The following is a 23,224-nucleotide window of genomic DNA, read 5'->3' as shown; positions in this document are numbered from 1 at the left end:
TCAGATCACTGATAATTTTTGGTTTTTACTTTGCCACTGCTTGCTTCAAATTCAACCATGTATTTTCAATGAGAATTATGTGCAAACTGAACAGGCCACTTAAAAACATTCTATGACTGATTCCTGAACCAAGCATAAGTAGATTTGAACGTATACTTTGGGATGATTGTCTTGCAGGAAAGTCCATTGATTATTAGCTTCAGACTTTGCACAAAAGGCATCACAATGTTTGCCAAAATGGTCTGATACTTTAATAAATCAATGATATCCTTTGTATGGTCATGTTTTCCACTTCCTGCTACAGTAAAACAACCCCATAGCAGGACTGGCCCACCTCCATGTTTGATGATGGAGATGGTGTTCTTCTGCGTATAAGCTTGGTCTTTTTTGCACCAGACGTACCTCTGATCCATACATCCAAAAAGTTCCAGTTTGGACACATCACTCCATAAAACATTCTTTCAGAACTCCACAGGTCTATCCAAATGAATTTTGGCACGTTCAAGTCAGCCTTTTTGTTCTTCTTGGTCAAGAGTGGTATTCAGCAAGATTCCTCAGCATGAAGACCATACTTGTCTAGTGTTTATCTTATTCACAGTATTGAAATATTTTTCCTCCGTTCATCGGGTCATCTTGCAAGTCTTTGGTTGTACATTGCAAGTTTTTCTCAGTTGATCTGATCAAACATTTTATGATATTGTGCTTTTTTGTTCAACAGCCTCAAAGGTTTTCTGGTTCAACACACTTTAATCTAAGGAATACGGCTGCCAGCTGTGTCTCTAGGGACATGTAATGTCTTAGAAATCTTCATGTAGTTTTAGACTTTCTAATAGAGCAAACTATTTCTTCTCTATTGATTTTGTGTGAGCTTTGATGACTTTACAATATTTGCTACTCACCTTCAGCACACGAATGGGCTAAGAGTATACTATGTGTAACACCCCAAGCTAATTCCATTTTTAATAAGTTTGTAAAGGCTTAAGACAATTTTGTAACTTACAGTAAAAATAATCGTCTTAAAACAGCAATGTTGAATAGGGGTTGAATAATTCTGACATAGCTGTGTTATTAAAAAATCCTATAACTCAAAAACATTACATTATATATTGACATTATCACTTTTAATATGCCAGTAAACTGATGTAGATGCAATTTAGTCCTGGATCTCAGGAAGAGCCAAAATCATTTGTAAAGTACTGCAGTCTCTGGGGGGGTTGAATAATTTTGATTGCAACTGTAGATCTGGACAGGTTCAACAGAGTCATTATCATCATTATATAAAAGACAGATGGCAGAATCAACTTTTACACCACAACCATTTTTTTTTCCAATCAATCTTAAACAAGGATGACCCTCCTCCAAATATCAGTGACTAGCAAGAAGGAAATATTGTTTCATGGCCTGCAGGCTTAAAAAACATCAACAACAAAAAAGCCATCAAGACGTCTGACCCAAACTTGCTGTTTCAACAAGACACATCATCTCAAGACGGAAGACCACAATCTATTTAATGCAGACCATTTCATGACACAAGAAATACACTTTTTCTCTTATACATGCACAACACTCTTAAAAATAAAGGTGCTTTAAAAGGTTCTTCATAGTGTTGCCATAGAAGAACCATTTTTGGTTCCACAAAGAACCATTCAGTCAAAGGTTCTTTAAAGAACCATCTCTTTCTTACCTTTTTAAAATCTGAAGAACCTTTTTTCGCCACAAAGAACCTTTTGTGAAACAAAGTCTCTTCAATTTTTAAAGTTCTTTCTGGAACCATTTAGACAAAAAAGCTTCCTCTATGGCATTGTGAAGCACCTTTATTTTTTTTAGAATGGTAGTGTACACAGCTGTCACTGAGACTGTATCCATTTAAAAGGCACTAAAATGTACCATTTAAGTACTAATATGTACACTTTAGGTACTAATACGCACCTTCAAGGTACTAAAATGTGCCCATTAGGGGTAAACATGATACAAAGGTGCACCTTTTTAATTTTGTACCTTTTTTTCTGAAAGTGTACAGTCGTGGCCAAAAATTGAGAATTACATAAATATTGGAAATTGAAAAAGTTTTTATAATAGCAATTTGCATATACTCCAGAATGTTATGAAGAGTGATCAGATGAATTGCATAGTCCTTCTTTGCCATGAAAATTAACTTAATCCCCCAAAAAACTTTCCACTGCATTTCATTGCTGTCATTAAAGGACCTGCTGAGATCATTTCAGTAATCGTCTTGTTAACTCAGGTGAGAATGTTGAGGAGCACAAGGCTGGAGATCATTATGTCAGGCTGATTGGGTTAGAATGGCAGACTTGACATGTTAAAAGGAGGGTGATGCTTGAAATCATTGTTCTTCCATTGTTAACCATGGTGACCTGCAAAGAAACGCGTGCAGCCATCATTGCGTTGCATGAAAATGGCTTCACAGGCAAGGATATTGTGGCTACTAAGATTGCACCTAAATCAACAATTTATAGGATCATCAAGAACTTCAAGGAAAGAGGTTCAATTCTTGTTAAGAAGGCTTCAGGGCGTCCAAGAAAGTCCAGCAAGCGCCAGGATCGTCTCCTAAAGAGGATTCAGCTGCGGGATCGGAGGGCCACCAGTGCAGAGCTTGCTCAGGAATGGCAGCAGGCAGGTGTGAGCGCATCTGCACGCACAGTGAGGCCAAGACTTTTGGAAGATGGCCTGGTGTCAAGAAGGGCAGCAAAGAAGCCACTTCTCTCCAAAAAAAAAACATCAGGGACAGATTGATCTTCTGCAAAAAGTATAGCGAATGGACTGCTGAGGACTGGGGCAAAGTCATATTCTCTGATGAAGCCTCTTTCTGATTGTTTGGGGCATCTGGAAAAAGGCTTGTCCGGAGAAGAAAAGGTGAGCGCTACCATCAGTCCTGTGTCATGCCAACAGTAAAGCATCCTGAGACCATTCATGTGTGGGGTTGCTTCTCATCCAAGGGAGTGGGCTCACTCACCATTTTGCCCAAAAACACAGCCATGAATAAAGAATGGTACCAAAACACCCTCCAACAGCAACTTCTTCCAACAATCCAACAACAGTTTGGTGAAGAACAATGCATTTTCCAGCACGATGGAGCACCGTGCCATAAGGCAAAAGTGATAACTAAGTGGCTCGGGGACCAAAACGTTGACATTTTGGGTCCATGGCCTGGAAACTCCCCAGATCTTAATCCCATTGAGAACTTGTGGTCAATCCTCAAGAGGCGGGTGGACAAACAAAAACCCACTAATTCTGACAAACTCCAAGAAGTGATTAAGAAAGAATGGGTTGCTATCGGTCAGGATTTGGCCCAGAAGTTGATTGAGAGCATGCCCAGTTGAATTGCAGAGGTCCTGAAAAAGAAGGGCCAACACTGCAAATACTGACTCTTTGCATAAATGTCATGTAATTGTCGATAAAAGCCTTTGAAACGTATGAAGTGCTTGTAATTATATTTCAGTACATCACAGAAACAACTGAAACAAAGATCTAAAAGCAGTTTAGCAGCAAACTTTGTGAAAACTAATATTTGTGTCATTCTGTAAATGTTAAAGGAGAAGTTCACTTCCAGAATGAAAATTTCCTGATAATTTACTAACCCCCATGTCATCCTAGATGTTCAGATGTCTTTCTTTCTTCAGTTGAAAAGAAATAGTTTTCTGAGGAAAACATTACAAGATATTTCTTCAGTGAGAGCCAATGGATTGAAGGTCCAAATTGCAGTTTCAATCCAGCTTCAAAGAGCTCTACACAACCCCAGCCAAGGAATAAGGGTCTTAACTAGCGAAAAGGTCGGTCATTTTTAAGAAAAATGCAAATGTATATACTTTTTTAACCACAAATGCTTGTCTTGCACTAGCTCAGCTTCACACATTACGTATCCACGCACACATGTGCAGCAAATGTGCAGAAAGTCAAAGTCAAACACCTTTTACAAACAAAAAGGTAAAACAATGTCAGACGATTATGAAGTTGGAGAAGAAAATGAGATGGAGTTTTTCACCCTACCCTACTTTTTTAACCAAAGTACACAGACAAAGAACTAACCACGCATGACCTTGAAGATGTGCATGTGCATCGCAGAGCTAGTGCAATATGAGCATTTGTGGTTAAAAATATATACATTAATCTTTTTTTTTTTTAAATGACAGATTGTTTCGCTAAATAAGACCTTTTTTCCTCAGCTGGGATCGCGTAGAGCCCTTTGAAGCTGTGCTGAAACTGCAATTTAAACCTTCTAGGCGTTGGCCCCCATTAAAGTCGATTATAAAGAAAAACCCTGGAATGACTTCCTCAAAAAAACTTAATTTCTTAGTGACTAAAGAAAGAAAGACATGAACATCTTTGGATGACATGGAGGTGAGTAAATTATCAGGAAATTACTATGTGCCTCAAACAAAACTCAAAGATCTGATACAACTAACCTGACAAACATGGCAAGTGACATCCAGTGACCAGTTCTTTCTTAAAAGCATTTGCATAATTCCTAAACCTTGTAAACACAACTTTGCTCCTGGAAGCCGTCAGATGAAAGTGCAGTTTAAGTGCAGGGTGCATCAAACGGTCAGCGAAGGGACTATGAGCGGCCCATGAGGCTGAGACTTGTGTTAACTAGTGGAAACATACAACGAACAAAGCATGTGGAAAGTGGCAGAGCTGTATTCATTATCCCCAGCCAAAATGATTAGTTCAGGCCAGGCATGTGTACATTTCCTCTTGTGTAAAGGCATAAGGTTTCATCTTGTGTAGACGGAGAACGGAGTTAATGATCAGAGACTTTACACTGCTGAGCTGCTGCTTCATCATGGAGAGTTTCTCAGAAGTACATGTGTGTGTCGTGTCGCATCTCTTGAGCCCAAAGCAGGTGCAGGAGTGTGTGTCTCTCTCTCACACACACGCACACACACACATACACACATACACACACACACACACACACACACACACGGCCGAAGCTTGGCACGCAGGCAGGCATTAATTTTCTCTCGTTCATCAAGCACAAATCACAGCAAACAATGCCTAATCAATGAGCAGGCCTTATTGACAAACGTCTGCAGTAAGACACGAGTGAACAAAGAGCACAAACAGAACAAACAGGAGGAGAAAAGAGCGAAACAATCATTCACCCCGTGAAATCAGGCACACCTGCGCTCTCCTCCGAGGACAAACAGACACGTGCACGAGTTTGCAAGGACGTCGCTAATGGGGTGAGCGGTGGGAATGATTTTGGAGGTCCACAAGGGACTCCGCAAATTTTTCCAACAGGATTTAGTGTAGTAATTCAATGTATATTCAATGCCACAATGCGAAAAAGTAATTCATATTCTATCCATGCAATGAAAGTACTCTTAAAGGAGAAGTTCACTTCCCAAACAAATATTTACAGTTAATTTACTTAACGCCCTTATCATCCAAGATGTTCATGTCTTTCTTTCTTCATTTGTAAATAAATTGTTTTTTAAAGAAACCATTTTAAGATTTTTCTCCATATAGTGGATTTCTATGGTGCCCCTGAGTTTGAACTTTCAAAATGCAGTTTAAATTAAGCTAAACCATCCCAGCCGAGGAAGAAGGGTCTTCTTTAGTGAAACAATCGGTTATTTTCTAAACAAATTGATGAGTTATATACTTTTTAACCTCAAATGCTAGTCTTTTCTAGCTCTGCGTCAGTTAAGGTGTGTAGAAAAACTCCCATCTCATTTTCTTCTCCAACTTCAAAATCGTCCTACATTGCTGTTTTACCCATTTTTGTGAAGAGCATTTGATCTTCTTTGCATGTTCACTTTGAAAACACTGGGTCGGTACTTCTGCAGCGATGTAGGATGATTTTGAAGTTGGAGAAGAAAATGAGATGGCAGTTTTTCGACATACCCTAACTGTCTTAAACCGGAGTTGACGCAGAGCTAGACAAGACCAGCATTTGAGGTTAAAAAGTATATACATTTTTTAGTTTCACTAGATAAACCCTTCTTCCTCCTCTGGGATTAGAGCCCTTTGAAGTTGCGTTTAAACTGCATTTTAGAAGTTCAAACTTAGGAGCACCATCAAGTCCACTACATGAAGAGAAATTCTGAAATGTTTTACTCAAAAAAACTATTTCTTTATGACTGAAGGAAGACATGAACATATTGCATGACAAGGTGGTGAGTAAATTATCTGTAAATTTTTGTTCTGGAAGTGAACTTGTCCTTTAAGTTTAAACATGCTGAACGCTGTCATTTTCTGTTAAGATTCAGCCGATATTGGAGCCCTGATGCCCACAGCATGGTGACTACGTATCTCAGATATCTTTATAAAAATAGATATATGCTGATTTAATTTTTCATTTTTGCTCCTGAGGATATGTGTGAGTCACACCATGGAGAGCATCTAATCATACTTTTCTGTCAGTGCTGTGTGTGTGTGTGTGTGTGTGTGTGTGTGTGTGTGTGTGTGTGTGTGTACTCAAATGCTGAGTGACGGTGATGTGGTCTGTCCAGCACATGTTGAGTGCTGATCAGATGTGTATTCATAAGTGTGTAAGTGGGAAATGAGTGTCAGACTGAGTCAGAGATGAGTAAGGAAACACACACATCTGATGTGCACGGGTCACTCACAGAATAAATGGTGCAATACATAAATACAGTATGTTTTGGTTTGCTTTTTATAAAGCTTTACAGACACAAATCTCATAACAAAAATGGGTATTCTTGCCCTTGTCCCACCCCAGAGGTCTTAACCTCATAAGCAATCATAAACAATCATAACTCTGACATCATCTATTGAAAATTGGCATTTACTGTGTAGCAAAATAAATTAATTAAATAATACATATTTTTAAAATTTAACTTTTATTAAATATTTACTCATTTTAATGACCGAAAATGTTATATAATACACATTGTGTGCATGGTTTCAGTAAATAAACTGCTATTTTCTATACACTGATGACTGAAGGTACTGCTAAAAATTCAGCTTTGTCATCACATGAATAAATCACATTTTAAAATATATTAAAATATAAAACAGTTATTTTAAATTGCAATAATATTTCACAATATTACTGTTTTTACTGTATTTTTGATCACATAAATGCAGTCTTGGTGAGCATAAGACACTTCTTTCATAAACATTTTTTAAAAATGCTTTTTAAAATTTATTTTTATTTATTTATTTTCATTTTGACCAGTAGTGTATATAATTAATTTAATGCGTATCGCTAGAAAATAAACCATATTTTTAAACAATAAGGGTTTTAAACTTTACCTCTTAGAAACTGAATAGAAAATAAAGATAAATAGAATTTTATATTTATTAAATAATAATTATTATTTAATGTTAATGACCAAAAAAGTTATATATTTTGTGCATAGCATAAGTAAATAAACTCATGCAATTTTCCATACACTGAAGACTGGAATGACTGCTAAAAATTCAGCTTTGTCATCACAGGAATAAATTACATCTTAAAATATATTCAAATATAAAACATTTATTTTAAATTGCAATAATATTTCACAATATTACAGTTTTTACTGTGTTTTTGATCAAATAAATGCCGCCTTGGTGAGCATAAGACACTTCTTTCACAAGCAATTAAAAAAATGTTTTTTTCTTTTGACCAGAAGTTTATATAACTTTAAATTACTGTTTATTGCTAGAAAATTAATCATATTTTAAAACAACTACATGAACATCCCTAAAAATTGCAAACCTTCTACAAACTGAATAGAAATTAAAGACCTTACATAATATAAATAAATAATCACTAAAATGAATGATAAATTAAATCATGTTTACAATCCATATTTTCCTTTCACTGACCATTTAAATAAAACAGAGTGTAAAATACTGTAAAGTAGCTGTAAAATCAACTGGTTGTGGAGGAATACAATGAGAAATATTTGCGTTCATACTAAAATCTCTTACTCTGCATTCAGTCTGAGCACAGCTGTAGGTATCAAAGTAGAAATATTCACAAATTAAACCAGAATCTTAAAGCTCCCATACAAAAAGGTTAATATTCCTTATGCAAGATATGACATTACATAATTTTTTGGTCTAAAAAAGGGTTATGTTTTCATGAGATTCCCCTAAATAATAAACATAACACAAACAGAAAACATGCATTTGAGTGATCTCACACCCCTACAGCCCCTAATCACACACACACGCCCCAGTTCTGCTGTGTGGTGATGCTAAAGCATTAATAATGCAGAGCTGTTTGGAGGAGGTGCTGTTTATTCTGCATGAAGAACGAGAAGGAACCAGAAAGAAAAGAGTGAGCTGTACACAGAAGTTTAGGTAAAGAATCACTGATCGAGGTGAGGAACACGTGAGCTGAAGGCAAGAGGAAGAAGCACTGACAGACAACAGCAAGAACAAACAGATTATAGATGAATGATGCTGCTCTCAAAGACAGAGGGACACACAGACAGGAAAAAGAGGGAAAAAAGGAGAATCTGTGGGCCGACAACTCTTTCTTCCTGCAACCAGGCAACACGCCTGATTCCAAAAAGTTACGCTGCCTCCGTCAGGCAAAGCAAGCTGCTCGTGTAAAGCGTTCCCTGTACATATGTCAGTCCTGTGGGTTGTCATTACCTCATCATGAGCTCATCGTAACCTCCTTTGGCCGTGTGTGGGCCATCAGGTGCTTGGAGCCACTAAAAGCATGTGATCACATTGTAAACACATGCAAGGGGGTCCAGATTTGGCTGATTAGCTTTGGAACAAGCCCCTGCTGGAAGACACCACAACTACATCATTGCGCGGGCATAAAAGCTTACTTTTCTCCTGACAACCATTCAAATTTGCCATGTGTTTTGACTAAATACAATAAAAGCAACAAATAAATTGCAAAAGAAATGCTACAGAATTATTACTGAAAAAAAAAAAAAAGCAACAGGTCACATACTTCTGGAAAAGCTGAGCTTGGAGGTGAACAGAGGTGAAAACAAATGTGACCCTGGACCACAAAACCAGTCATAAGGTTAAATTTTACAAAACTGAGATATATACATCATATGAAAGCTCAATAAATAAGCTTTCTATTGATATATGGTTTGTTAGGATAGGACAATATTTGGCCGAGATACATCTATTTGAAAATCTGAAATCTAAGGGTGCAAAAAATCAAAATACTGAGAAAATCACCTTTAAAGTTGTCCAAATTAAGTTCTTAGCAATGCATATTACTAATCAAAAATTACATTTTGACAGGTTTACAGTAGGAATTTTACAAAAAATCTTCATGGAACATGATCTTTACTTAATTTCCTAATGATTTTTGGCATAAAAGAAAAATCAATAATTTTGACCCATACAATGTATTTTTGGCTATTGCTACAAACATACCCCAGCGACTTAAGACTGGTTTTGTGGTCCAGGGTCACAAATGTCTTTTTGACCAGAAGTTTATATAACTTAGTAAAATTAATGTTTACTGCTAGAAAATTAATCGTATTTTAAAACAACTACATGGACAACCCTAAAAATTGCAAACCTCCTAGAAACTGAACAGAAAATAAAGAGCTTACATAATATAAATAAATAATCACTCAAATAAATGATGAATTAAATCATATTTACAATCCATATTTTCCTTTCACTGACCATTTAAAAGAAAACAGAGTGTAAAATAGTGTAAAATAGCTGCAAACTCGACTGGTTGTGGAGGAATACCATACAATAATACAATACAATGTAAAGAAATCTTTGCGTTCATACTAAAATCTCTTACTTTGGATTCAGTCTGAGCACAGCTGTAGGTATCAACGTAGAAATATCCACAAATTAAACCATAATCTTAAATCTCCCATACAAAAAGGTTAATATTCCTTATGCAAGATATGATATTACATATTTTTTTGGTCTAAAAAAGGGTTATGTTTTCATGAGATTCCCCTAAATAATAAACATAACACAAATAGAAAACATGCATTTGAGTGATCTCACACCCCTACAGCCCCTAATCACACACACACGCCCAGTGTTGGCAGTAACGCCGTTTAAGTATAACGGCGTTAGTAACGGAGTTCATTTTTCAGTAACGGAGTAATCTAATTAATTACTTTTCCCATCGTTGCAACGCCGTTATCTTTACTGAGAATGTAAAGTGTCGCGTTACTAAAATTTGGTTGAATAAAGCGCGAGGTGTCATGCTTTGGCTACACATCAGCTGCCTGGAGAGAGCAGGGGTGGGGATGATGACACCGTTGCAAATGCGATGATGATTGGCTGGGTGGGCGGTGCCCTGCTCACGCTGTCTCAGGCTACATTTACATTAATCCGGATACGTTTGAAAACGGAGTTTTCATTTTAAAACGCTCTCCGTCCACACTAGCGTTTTCCAAAAGTTTCTCATCCACACTGAAACGTAGAAAAACATCAAATTCGCCTTACTGCGCATGCGTAAAGCCTCAAATTATACAGATGTAATAAGTTTTCACACAATTCTTCTGGCGGGATAATTTACGGAAATATCTCATCATCCACTGACACGTCTATATCGCGCTCATTCATATTTTATCTGAAAAGCAGTTGTCGGCATGTTTCGCAGGACAGCAACTGTGAGTAAAGTTTCTGTCATCATTTTAGGACTGTAATTTGAAGAGTGTACAAGGTAAATCTCTTTAGCAGCAGTGTGACAGTGAATAGCACAGACGCAATTACTGGTGTAAACATAGACATCTATTGATACAAAATGCGTCACATGACTATAAATATGCGTCATCGTTTTCAAAAGCTCCGTTTTCACAGTCCACACTACAACGTGAAAACGGCGTTTTAAAATTTATCCACTTTGACCGGAGTTTTTAGAAATAATCGTTTTCTGTGATAAAAACGGGGTTTTCGTGTAAATGAGAGGCCAAACCGCAGGGAAATATCTGCGTCTACCATTCGTGTAAACGGGGCCTCAGTCACTGCACGCTGTGACTACCAACACAAGACAGCGTGAGTGACAATGGCAACGAGCCGGGGAAATTCAAAGGTAGCGTTCGCGAACTGGAAGTACCGGCACTACTTCTCGTTAATTGAAATTAAAGGCAAGAATGTTTATGTTACATGCACGCTATGCCCAGGAAAAAAGACTTTATCGACGTCTGCCTCAAGCAACTCAAATCTTATGAATAGCAGGCTGCAATCTATTGAGCTCAAATAAATACCAAATGTTCTATAATACTGTATATAGTGTTTTTATTTTTCAATCAGTTAATATAAACATCTTTGATATTAAAGATGTTATAGAACGTAATAGCGTTATAGAACATAAAAAACAACGTCACAGTTACTTTGCTGAGTAACTAATTACTTTTACAATGTGGTAACTGAGTTACTAACTCAATTACTTTTTGGGAGAAGTAATTTGTAACTGTAACTAATTACTTTTTTAAAGTAAGATGACCAACACTGCACACGCCCCAGTTCTGCTGAAAGGTGATAACAAATGTATAGGCATACATTAATAAAGTTCTACAAAGAGAGAAATGTGGGTTAAATGTGCCTGGTGATGTCAGAACTTGATATAAACAACTAGGATGGAAACTGTGGCAAACATGAAGTCGTACAGGTCAAGTTAATCAAGTCAGTAAAATCACATGAAAGACAAAACAGATCAGACAGTCAGACAGTTTCCTGAAAAATTAAATCTAATTACTCAGAATTTTATCTCAAGTCCCTATGATCTCATTGCAAGACTCTTATACCTTTTGACCACCTAAATGTTTAAGCTTATATTACATTTTTTTCTATTGTATTTAAACTGAAGTAAAACCAACCATTTCAGAATTATACACAGACGTTCAAAAGTTTGGGGTGGATGAAATATTTTAATGTTTGTAAATAAGTCTCTAATACTTCCTAAGGTTGCATTTTTTTTAAATTACAAAACAGTTAAACTAGTTATTTTGTGAAATATTATTAACATTTAAAATAACTGTTTTGTATTTGAATATATTTTAAAACGTAATTTATTTGTGTGAGGCAAAGCTGAATTTTTAACATCATTTCTCCAGTTTTCAGTATCACATGATCCTTCAGAAATCATTCTAATATGCTGATTTGCAGTTCAAGAAACATTTCTTATTATTATCAATGTTGAAAACAGCTGTACTGCTTAATGTTTTTGTGGAAACTGATACATTTGTTTCAGAGAAACATACATTTGTTCAGTGGAAACTGCAAAAGAACAGCATTTATTTGAAACAAAAATCTTTTGTAACATTCTAAATGTATTTACTGTCACTTTAGATCAATTAAATGCATCTTTGCTAAAAAAAAAAAAAAAAAAAAAAAAAAGTGATCCTGGACCACAAAACCAGTCATAAGGGTTTATACATCTGAAATTCCATTGATGTATGGATAATTAGGATAGGAAAATATTTGCCAGAAATACAACTATTTAAAAATCTAGAATTTAAGGGTGCAAAAAAATCTAAATAATCACCTTTAGAGTCGTCCGAAGTAAAAAATAAAGTTAAGTATTGATATATTTACAGCAGGAAATTTACAAAATATCTTCATGGAACATGATCATTACTTAATATCCTAATGATTTTTTTGCATAAAAGAAAAAAAAATCTATAATTTTGACCCATACAATGTATTTTTGGCTATTGCTATAAATATACCAGTGCTACTTAAAGGGATAGTTCACCCAAAAATGAAAATTTGATATTTATCTGCTTACCCTCAGGGCATCCAAGATGTAGGTGACTTTGTTTCCTCAGCAGAACACAAACGAAGATTTTTAACGAAAACCGGTGCAGTCTGTCAGCTAAATAATGGGAGTGGATGGGCACCTGACCTTTAAAAGTAAACAAAAACATGCACAGACAAATCCAAATTACACCCTGCGACTCGTGACGATACATTGATGTCCTAAGACACGAAACGATCGGTTTTTGCGAGAAACTGAACTGTATTTATATCAGTTTTTACCTTTGATACACAGCCACGTCCAACTGTCATGAGCACGAGTTTAGCATCCGGCGCGTTACCTGTGTTAAAATGGTAATTAATTGCGCTTATCCTGATTGTTCAAACCGATTTAAAGCTAAAAGATTACGTTTGCTTGTGCAACTTCATACGGGACTTTTCACCGATTTCCCCTTACGGCGTTTGCGTATACTACGCCAGAACGCGTTCACATGTAACGAACCGGATGAAAAGCTCGTGCTCAGGACAGATGGACGTGGCTGTGTATCAAAGGTAAAAAATTATATAAATACAGTCCAGTTTTTCGCAAAAACAGATCGTTTTGTGTCTTAGGACATCACTGTATCGTCACGAGTCGCAGGGTGTAATTTGGATTTGTCTGTGCATGTTTTTGTTTACTTTTAAAGGTCTGGTGCCCATGTTTTTCCAAATTATTCCTTTGGACACACGTCTCTCCCCTTCACTCTGCCCAGACAGAACGGAGAAACTTGTAAGCTATACCAGTCACGGTAAAGCATTCAAAACGCGATCATTTACATTCATTTTCATGACATCACAGCCTTACATTACGATTAGACATTCTTTATCTCATGAAATAATGCCCTGAACTCATTCATTGCACTTTAAACAATCTTACCAGGTTCTCGTTTGCAGAGCGAGAGATAATACATCTGACCCCGTCAGCGGCAAATTTAATACTGAAGATGGCGCTGTAGCGCGCCGCACGAGGTATCATGTGCGTCACTAATATGTGCTCTTTACAACAAAAACGTCTGCATATATGGTTCCATGTAGAACAAATTATAACCATTGTATCTTATAACTAAGAACACAATAAACGCAAAACACAAAAGAAATAGGTTTTGATGAAGTTCACTTACATTCAACATTTTATAATTATTAGCCCAGCTACACCCATCCACCTCCATTATTTGGCTGACAGACTGCACCGGTTTTCGTTAAAAAAATTTGTTTGTGTTCTTCTGAGGAAACCATGACCTGGGGGTAAGCAGATAAACATCAATTTTTTATTTTTGGGTGAACTATCCCTTTAAGACTGGTTTTGTGGTCCAGGGTCACAAATGTATACAGTAGTGTACTGTATGTTATGGGACTAAAACATGTACTGTAGGTCAAAGGTTCCAGCTTGTGGTGAAGCAGGAGATGATGGATGACAGACTGAATAGAAAGTGAAGGAATCCTATAAATGACAGACTCCAGTTTCTCTTTCTGAAGTTTTCTGATAAACGGGGATTACAGGGCAAATTTTGACTGATAGACAGCAGCCATCTTCATCTCAATCTATTTCCTCTCGTCCACACACTAAAGAGTAAAGCTAAAAGGTAAAGGAAAGGAAATATGTTCCATCCTCTATACTATATACCTTGAACCAAACTACCATTTAGCAAATGTAATGAAATTTCACAGATGTAATGCATGCACACGATGCCCATATCCAGGTGAATGTTACACTTGCACCAGTCTTACACAGTACTTTATACTCCTGTCTGTCTTCATGACCTTTCCACCAAATCACTTCCTCTACAAATACCTGCCAGTTTCTCACTGCCTGAAACTGATGGGGGGTTTTTTCCCTTGACCACAAAAAAGAAGTACACACCTCAAACACATGTAAGAGATGAATGAGAGGGGTTGTGTTGTATTATTGAACACAAGAGCTGGTCTGAGAGAGAGAGAGGCCTTGGTTACTAACAACTCAGAGAATTCTGTTTTATATTGAATTATTCCATACCAGACATCTGCACTTTTGAATAGCACTCTCATAACCTTAGTGTGACGGGAAAGACAGAAATGAAAAGAAAATGTGTTGAAAATGACACTTCAAACAATCATACACTAAAAAAAGCCTCTGTTTGTAACATTTGCATATAGTTTTCAGGATTCAGACTGCCGTAAAACGAAAGCTATACAATTGTTTTTTTACAACTGAGCATTGCTGACATTTTCAAATACTCAAGTACTAGTTTTTTTATTTAAAAACTGTATGCCTTCTCATCGCAAATGCTTTTAAAATGGTTCCAAGTTTGACTCAGGGTTATGAAGCCCTGCTTAAGAGTGTTTGACATGACAAAAGTATCCAGTGTGAATCAACTGGAGCAGCACTAGCACTTGAGTATTTGGAAGTGTCAGAATGAAATGAGAGCTATTGCATATCGCTTAAAAGTGGACTGATGCGGAAAATGATTGATTCGGAGTCAGACGGGTGGGGTTAAAAATGATTATACAATTTATTCAATAATCTTCAGATAAAATTCATATATTTCAGAAGGGCAACGTAGACCACAATCCAAACAATAGTCAATTAAATGAAAGATTAACACAATTAAGAGTCCATAAATCCATTGATCAGGAATAAACATTAGTTTCAATGTTATATTAATAAGCCAATTCAAATCTGTTCAATAATAGTATACTTATTTGAGAAGGTATACAAATGCAGAAATTATAAGAAATATTGCAATAATAATATTTACTCAAAAGTTGAGAATTTCATAAAAGCCAAATTGCAATTGATAAAGTCAAATTTAGTTAATATTATCAAATCTGAGAAAAATAAAGTCTAACAGAAAATTAGACCGTTTCAGGTGCACCCAGAAGAAAGTTGAGAGCGGAGCAAAAGAGGTTGAAAGGTTCCAAGTTTCCGATCTGTCCTTAATAAAATTGCAAGACTCTTTATACTCTAAAACCAGACAACTCAGGAAGTCTGAAGGTCATTGCCAGTTGAAGATACATCAATATATCATTCACAAATTTGGACAGACGTGCAGTTTCAGTTCCCTTTGTCAGTTAATTTTTGTCAGTTAATGCACTCAGCATTATGTTGAATAAACCAGTTAATAAGTCATAATCTTTACTTCTAATATTTAAGATGATTAATATGTGTTAATATTTACCTCTAATAAGTAATTTTGATTTTAATAAGGGTTAAGATTTTTTTTTTTTTTTTTTAAATTCACACATCATGGACTTATCCAGTTTAAAGGGACACTAGAATATACCCAGAATATAACCCACACTGTTGCTATGTGCACACATTGTCACCCTCACAACTACAGCTTTGTCACAATGCAAAGAAAAAAACTACTTTTATTACAAACTTAATGGTCCTAACTAGGGGTGGGGAATATGAACAGAAACTTTTATCACAGTATGAGTAATTTTATTTCACCAAAAATTATTAGAACACTAGTATTTTCACCAGCTAAAAATGGTTTTAAGTCAGTTACTTCTATCTTTTGCTGTAGTGTGTCAGTAAGAAAATATCAGTTTACATTTCCAAACATTGATGTTGCCATTAATTGTGATAATCCAGTGAGATTTTTGTTTGCACAAGGAGTCTGACAACAGCCAGCACTCCACACAGAGATCTGATCTCATTATCATCCAATCTGTCTGGAATAATATGAAGAAACAGAACAAGCTGAGACAGACTAAATGCAGAAGAACTGTGGCAATGTCTCCAAGATGCTTCAAGAAGCCTACCTGCAAAGCTACAGTACTGTTAAAAGTTTTAGGCACTTGTGTAAAAACGCTGTAAAAGGAGAATACTGTCAAAAATAATGTCATAAACAGATTTTCTTTATCAATTAACTTCTATTAACTAAATTAAATCAACACTGTTTGCATTTAAAGCAGTTACAAAAGTGATTTAGTCAAGAGCAATGAGAGATTTTCTCTCTTTTGTCGTTTGATTAACATAAATGACACACAGCAGGAAAATTAGACTGCTGTCACTTTAAGAGCTGCCCGGACCCAATATACTTTTACAGTGTTTTCTTTCTCAGCTGTTTGATTTCACTTAAGACCTAAATTACTATGTTTACGAGGATGTATATAGATGTTGATACATAAAATTGTTTATTTAAAAGGATAGTCACCTACATCTTTGATGCCCTGGGGGTAAGCAGATAAACATCAAATTTTTTCAGGTGAACTATCTCTTTAACCATGCAGGCCTACAAAGCAGCAAAAATAACTTTTGTATATAGCAAAGTAAGTTTATTATATCATGTCATAATTTTAAAAGAAAATAAAGTTATTTTTTCAATAAAATTACAATTTTACTTTTAAATTGTCATTGGGACAGTACCATCAAAGGTACACCTCTGTGCCTTATTTACCACAAAGGTTGCAACTTAATTTCACAATGAAAATCTTAATGTCTTGATGTTAGAAAAAAAATCAGACATTGTACTTTCAAACTGCAGAAGTTCTCGAACTTTTTTGGTCATGCTACTCCTTTAAATCTTTTTTAAAAATATGGCGTAGACACATTGTTAGAGTTGCTTTTGAAGGGAATCGGCAAGTATGCAATGGCAGCTTGCGATGCCATCCGCTGAAGCGGTGCTTTTCAATGGTGTGGATCTTCTATGTCGGGCTTGATGAGACGATGCGAAGTCAACGGTCTGAAGAAAAAAATAGTCTGAGGAACTGGTATTCGGTCCTGCTTAATAGAAGGCAACCGCTATTCACACACTCATTTCCCCTCAGCATCTGTGCGGCCCACAATTTGAAAACCACTGCCTCAAAGTAATAATATTCATATTTAAGCACTAATATGCGGCAGACAAGGCACAATGGGGTAGCTTTGAGGCTACTGCCCCTGTCAAAGGCTGTTGCACCCCTAAAGTTACCGTTTTAATTTTGACTATTTTCTCTGATAGTGCAGAATAGTAATGAACTGCCCGTAGTCTTTTTGGATAGTCTTTGATGGTATTTTCTTCACCCTGCCCAGATTCTCATGCATTAGTCAAAGCATGCCAACTGTTCACTCTCACAAACTCTTTGTCATGTCCGCCTGTGGACACGCACACATCACCTTCTGTCCATTCACACTGCACACATCAACCCACACTACTTTGTGTCTAAGTCACCATTGACCGCTGACCTATATCCAGACATAAACCAGACGAAAATACGCTTAAGAGTTGCTTTAGGTGTCATAAAAATTCCGCTTCAGGGCGGATCTCCACCGATCCCGGGAGAATCCCCTTCGCTGACGCATACACGCCATGAGCCGCCAAAGCTAAAATAAAACTGTAGTCGCCACAGGGCAAACATACTGACCTACAGGTTAATAGAATTTTAGCAGAGTGACAAACACACACACACACACACACACACACACACACACATCCAAATCTACACAGTGAATAAGCAGAAGCAGAGACAGTGACAAAAGCAGAGAACTGTAGAGAAACACAGTACAGATGGGAAGAGGAAGATGAAAAGAGTGACAAAGCAGAGAAGAGAGAGACAGTGCATGACAGGCCATGAGAAAAAAGCGAGCGAGAGAGATAGTCTGATGAGATAGTAATGAAATCATTCAGCTGCATGGAGAAACATAGACTGGATTCACTGAGAAGAAAGAGCAAGAGGAGGGACATAAGCACATTTGTGAAAGATAGAGATATGAGATAGAGGGCGAATCTACTGAGAGGTGGAACACAGAACCTTTTCAACAGAATATTCAGGCCATATTTCATACTAAAACTAAAAGTAAAATGTAATTTACTAAAAGAAAATCTCAACATTAAATGCAGTTTACAAACATAAAAAACTGCCCAATTATTTAGGGCAGATTTTTTTTAAGTTGGCTAAAAAAGAAAATTGTTTAAAGTAATAGTTCACTTTCAGAACAAAAATTTACAGATAATGCACTCACTGCCTTGTCATCCAAGATGTTCATGTCTTTCTTTCTTCAGTCGTAAAGAAATTATGTTTTTTGAGCAAAACATTTCAGGATTTCTCTCCATATAATGGACTTCTATGGTGCCCCTGAGTTTGAACTTCCAAAATGCAGTTTAAATGCAGCTTCTAAGGGCTCTAAATGATCCCAGCCGAGAAAAAAGGGTCTTATCTAGCGAAACGATCTGTTATTTTCAAAAAAAAAAACATTTACAATTCATATACTTTTTAATCTCTACACAGTGTACACACAAGACTAGACAAGACGAGCATATGAGGTTAAAAAGTACATCAATTGTATTTTTTTTTTTTTTTAGAAAATAACTGATCATTTTGCTAGATAAGACCCTTATTTCCTCAGCTGTGATCGTTTAGACCCATTTGAAGCTGAATTTTGGAAGTTACTTTTGGAAGTTACTCGGAGGCACCATAGAAGTCCATTATATGGAAAAAAAATCCTGAAATGTCTTCCTCAAAAAACGTAATTTCCTTGCAACTGAAAAAACATCTTGGATGACAAGGGGGTGAGTACATTATCTGTAAATTTTTGTTCTGAAAGTGAACTACTCCTTTAAGAATTTACTAAATTTACTGATTTACTGAATTGTTAACAAAGTTATGACACTTCTTAATTATTGTAAAGTAATGAGAATCAAATAAATATAGCAATAGAGAATAATAAGAATTACAATAAATAAATAAGTCAATAAATAAGTCAGTAATTAAGTTAATATCTAGACGTTATTTGGGTAGAGAAAAAGTGTTTAATTATGTAATTACTGTGAAAATGTAAAAAAAAAAAAAGTCTACAATATAATAATAAAAATAAATAAATAAAATAAAATAAAATAAAATAAGCAACCCAGATGACCAGGAAATATTTTGTTAAATTAATTCAGCAAATGTACAACATCTTAACACGGATTAAAGTCACGATCACAGAGAGTTAACAGCCCCCATAGCGGAGACATAAAGTGGGAAGAGGAGTGCGAGTGAAGTCTCTCACACTCTGGGGCTTTGCCGCCCTTAATTAACTGAGCTGGCATTCTCTCTCGCACCGTAAAGGCGGCTCTTACTCCGCTCCCAGCAAGGAGGCCTTCACAACAAAATTAAACTTGGCGCACTCGGATGACTAAAAGTAATAAAGACTAAAAAGGTCAGTCAACATTGTCTTACAGTGATTGGGGTAGAAACGCGTGGCATGACATTAATTTTAAAAGTCAGGTGAGACGGTGTGTGCGTGATGAGATATGAAGATAAGAAGTCGAGATAGTGAGCTAAAAACTTCATCCAGCTCCAAATAGAGGACTTATAGAGGACTTAATAAAGTAAATGAATATTCTGGAAGAAATACAAGCATATCATTTCAACTTCAAAATCCTGCATTTTACTAAAAAACTCAATTTTTGCAGTGGACTAGCAGACTGCAATCTACACAAGATAGATGTATTAATGTAATGCAATGCATATATCACTGAATCCCACTAAGAATGCAGTTTCTTAAACGTATTTGTGACCTTACTACACGGAAAATAGATGAGAGTGAATCCTTAGAGCTCACTGTTCTCTTGCTATTCAAGCTTTTAACATCTCAAAACAACAAATAACATACCAAATAACCCTTTTTTTTAACATGGCATGATGTTCCAGAGGCTCTAAATGTTCTCTCAATATGACAAACCGAAAAGTGTTTCTCTCCTCACCGCACATTTAATTGAGCTCTTTAAGTCCTTTCACAAACTGACAGTAAGTGCAGTAAATGCAGAGGATACACCAATATAAAAAGATTAATTATGCAAAGAAGAAATCATTTTTGGCAAGCACCGAGGTGAACGAGTGTCATCCCAGAGAGAAATTACTACACATTTGCGCGAACGCGACCTTGCAGCGAAATAAATGGAGAAAAAACGTGAATCACAGTACAGTCTACAATTATCACAATCATGTGATGTAATGGGACTCTTTGATGATTCCTTCTGAAGATTTCTGCATTCGTATTATAATTATGAAGTATTTATCCTACTTGATAATGATCTAATGATCTAACTACTAGTTTAATCTATCATCTTTGAAATTACGACAGGCGTAGTATGTCTCATAAAACTGATAAAAGCAATGTTGGGATGTTTGTTGAAATAAACGTGACGATGGACCACAAAACCAGTCTTAAGTAGCAAGGGGCCAAAAATATATTGTATGGGTCATTATAAATAAGACAAAAATCATTAGGATATTAAGTAAAGACCATGTTCCGTGAAGATATTTAGTACATTTTCTACCGTAAACATATCAAAACTATTGTTAAGGACAACTGTAAAGGATTTTTTAAAACGATTTTGATTTTTTTGCATCCTCAGATTTCATATTTTCAAATAGTTGTATCTCGGCCAAATATTGTCCTATCCTAACAAACCATTGTGGAAAGCTTATTTATTCAGCTTTTTTTTTAGATGATGTATAAATCTCAATTAAAAAAAAAATTGACCCTTATGTCTGGTTTTGTAGTCCACGGTCACAAAAGTGCTAAAAACAAGGATGTCATGCAGGAAATACCATCATTATGGGGAATGCCCCACAACCACAGTAGCATAACTCAGGTGAGACTAACCCACCCATCCCTTAACATTAACATCAAAAAGACGTGTATTTTCTCCTTACCGTAAACTCCTTGCGATTGCACGTAGCGATGGAATACAGAAAACAACAAAATCCAGAAAAGCTCCATCTTCAGGTGCGATCCCTCATTACCTGCAGGGGAAACCACGAAAACGCAAAATCACTGCACAGGACACCACAGCACAGCACAAACGCAGCATTAAAATGAGTGCTCCTGCAGTCAGAATCATGCCATCATCAACATCATCATCATCATCAGAGATTAAAGTAGCCTAACAAAACATTATTCACCAGTTGAAGTATTTTTATCCCTGCATTGTTCCAGTGCACGCATGCATGGGGGGTTAGGAACAGACAATTCATTTGCCAAACCTTGGATTATCTGCAGATTACAGGAGCTGTGCTATTGTTTGATGGGATTGAATGCAGCAATCATGGGTTATTTCTGAAATTGGTGGGCGGCTAAAGACGATCAAATACATGATTTATTAAACCTGACCGGAATTCAGTATCACGCTGGTCAGAGCAAAAAAGACAACTTTTTGCTGGAAAGCCAAATTCTATTTTCTAGCTTTTTGATCATGTTGAACCAGAATCAAACTGGCTACCAGCAGGTAATTCCACTTTAGAGTGGTCAAACTGATTTTTTAGAAAATGGTAGCTAGTCAGTCAACTATTGACCAGCTTGTACCTAATGGCAATCTTAAATGGATTTTTCCAACAGATGTCTAAAGAATTATGTTGGATGGTTGTTCAATCAACTTTATAACTGGTTCTGACTGTGTTTGTTTCATTTTAACATTGAAAAGAGCATTTAGTAACTAGCCTCATTTTCCACTCACAGGCAGGACATTGCAATAAAAATAATTAATGAATCTCAACAATGCACTACAATACTACACTGTAACATTACAGAAGTATTAGCAAGTGATCAACCACATGACTTATTAAACCTGACCGGAATTCAGTATCATGCTGGGCAGTGTTCAACTCAAGCTCTATTTTAGCACACAGGAGATGGTTTCTAGCTTTTCAACCATCTTGGACCAGAATCAAACCACCTCCCAGCAGGTAATACCACAGATTTTTTAGAAAGTGGTAGAATGTCTGTCAACTATAGTCCAGTTTGCACCAACTAATGGCCATTTTAAAGTGGATTTTTCCAACTGATGTCTGAGAACTTCTGTTAGATGGTTGTTTAATCAACTTTATGGCTGGTTGGTTCTAACTGTATTTGTTTCTTTGAACATCGAAAAGAGCATTTGTGACCCTGGATCACAAAACCAGTCATAAGGGTCGATTTGTTTTAAATTGAGATTTATGCATAATCTGAAAGATAAATAAATAAGCTTAAATAAGAAAAGGACTATATTTGTCCGAGATACAACTAACTTATGTGAAAATCTGCAATCTGAGTGTGCAAGAAAATCTAAACACTAAGAAGATTGTCTTTAAAGTTGTCTAAATGAAGTTCTTAGCGATGCATATTACTAATCAAAAATTAAGTTTTGATATATTTACAGTAGAAAATGTACAAATGTGTGCTACTTAAGACTGGTTTTGTAGTCCAGTGTCACATTTAGTAACTAACATCCCCACAGCTATCATTATTTAGCACTTTATAGACGTACATAACACTAACTGTTAACAAAATAATTAATGAGTCTCAACAATATGAAGAAATTCTTCAAAAACAGTCTACAAAACAAACGTTACACAAGTTTTAGCAAGCGGCTATAATTTGAATACACGCCAGATACACTAAAATACATAACTTAATCTGTTCTAAAACACCTTAAATACACTTTAAACACCACACAAACGTTTTCTGTCATAGATTTGCTGTTTGTACCTCTAAAATGAAGTGATTTCAGTTCAGTAGGCTACTTTGTTTTGTCCGTTGGCGGTCCGATACTTATCCTAACTGAAAGTCCTAGAGCAGCGTACTGTTGCTATAGTAACCGCCTCAGGCGACCGCGACTCC

At 36.2% G+C, this 23,224-nt stretch overlaps 1 protein-coding gene across 1 annotated transcript in view; it reads right to left on the bottom strand.

The window, feature by feature from the left end:
* The window catches only part of mdga1 (MAM domain containing glycosylphosphatidylinositol anchor 1), a 287,756-nt gene extending 266,407 nt beyond the window's left edge, over nt 1-21,349 (bottom strand). Inside the window, exon 1 of the mRNA XM_073834571.1 lies at nt 21,283-21,349. Coding sequence (XP_073690672.1) covers nt 21,283-21,349 — 67 coding nt within the window. The remainder of the gene's footprint in view (nt 1-21,282) is intronic.
* Between the last annotated feature and the right edge of the window lie 1,875 nt (nt 21,350-23,224).

This window comes from Garra rufa, chromosome 2, assembly GCF_049309525.1.
Source record: "Garra rufa chromosome 2, GarRuf1.0, whole genome shotgun sequence".
NCBI classification, from domain to species: domain Eukaryota; kingdom Metazoa; phylum Chordata; class Actinopteri; order Cypriniformes; family Cyprinidae; genus Garra; species Garra rufa.
This window is presented reverse-complemented; position numbering and strand designations above follow the sequence as displayed.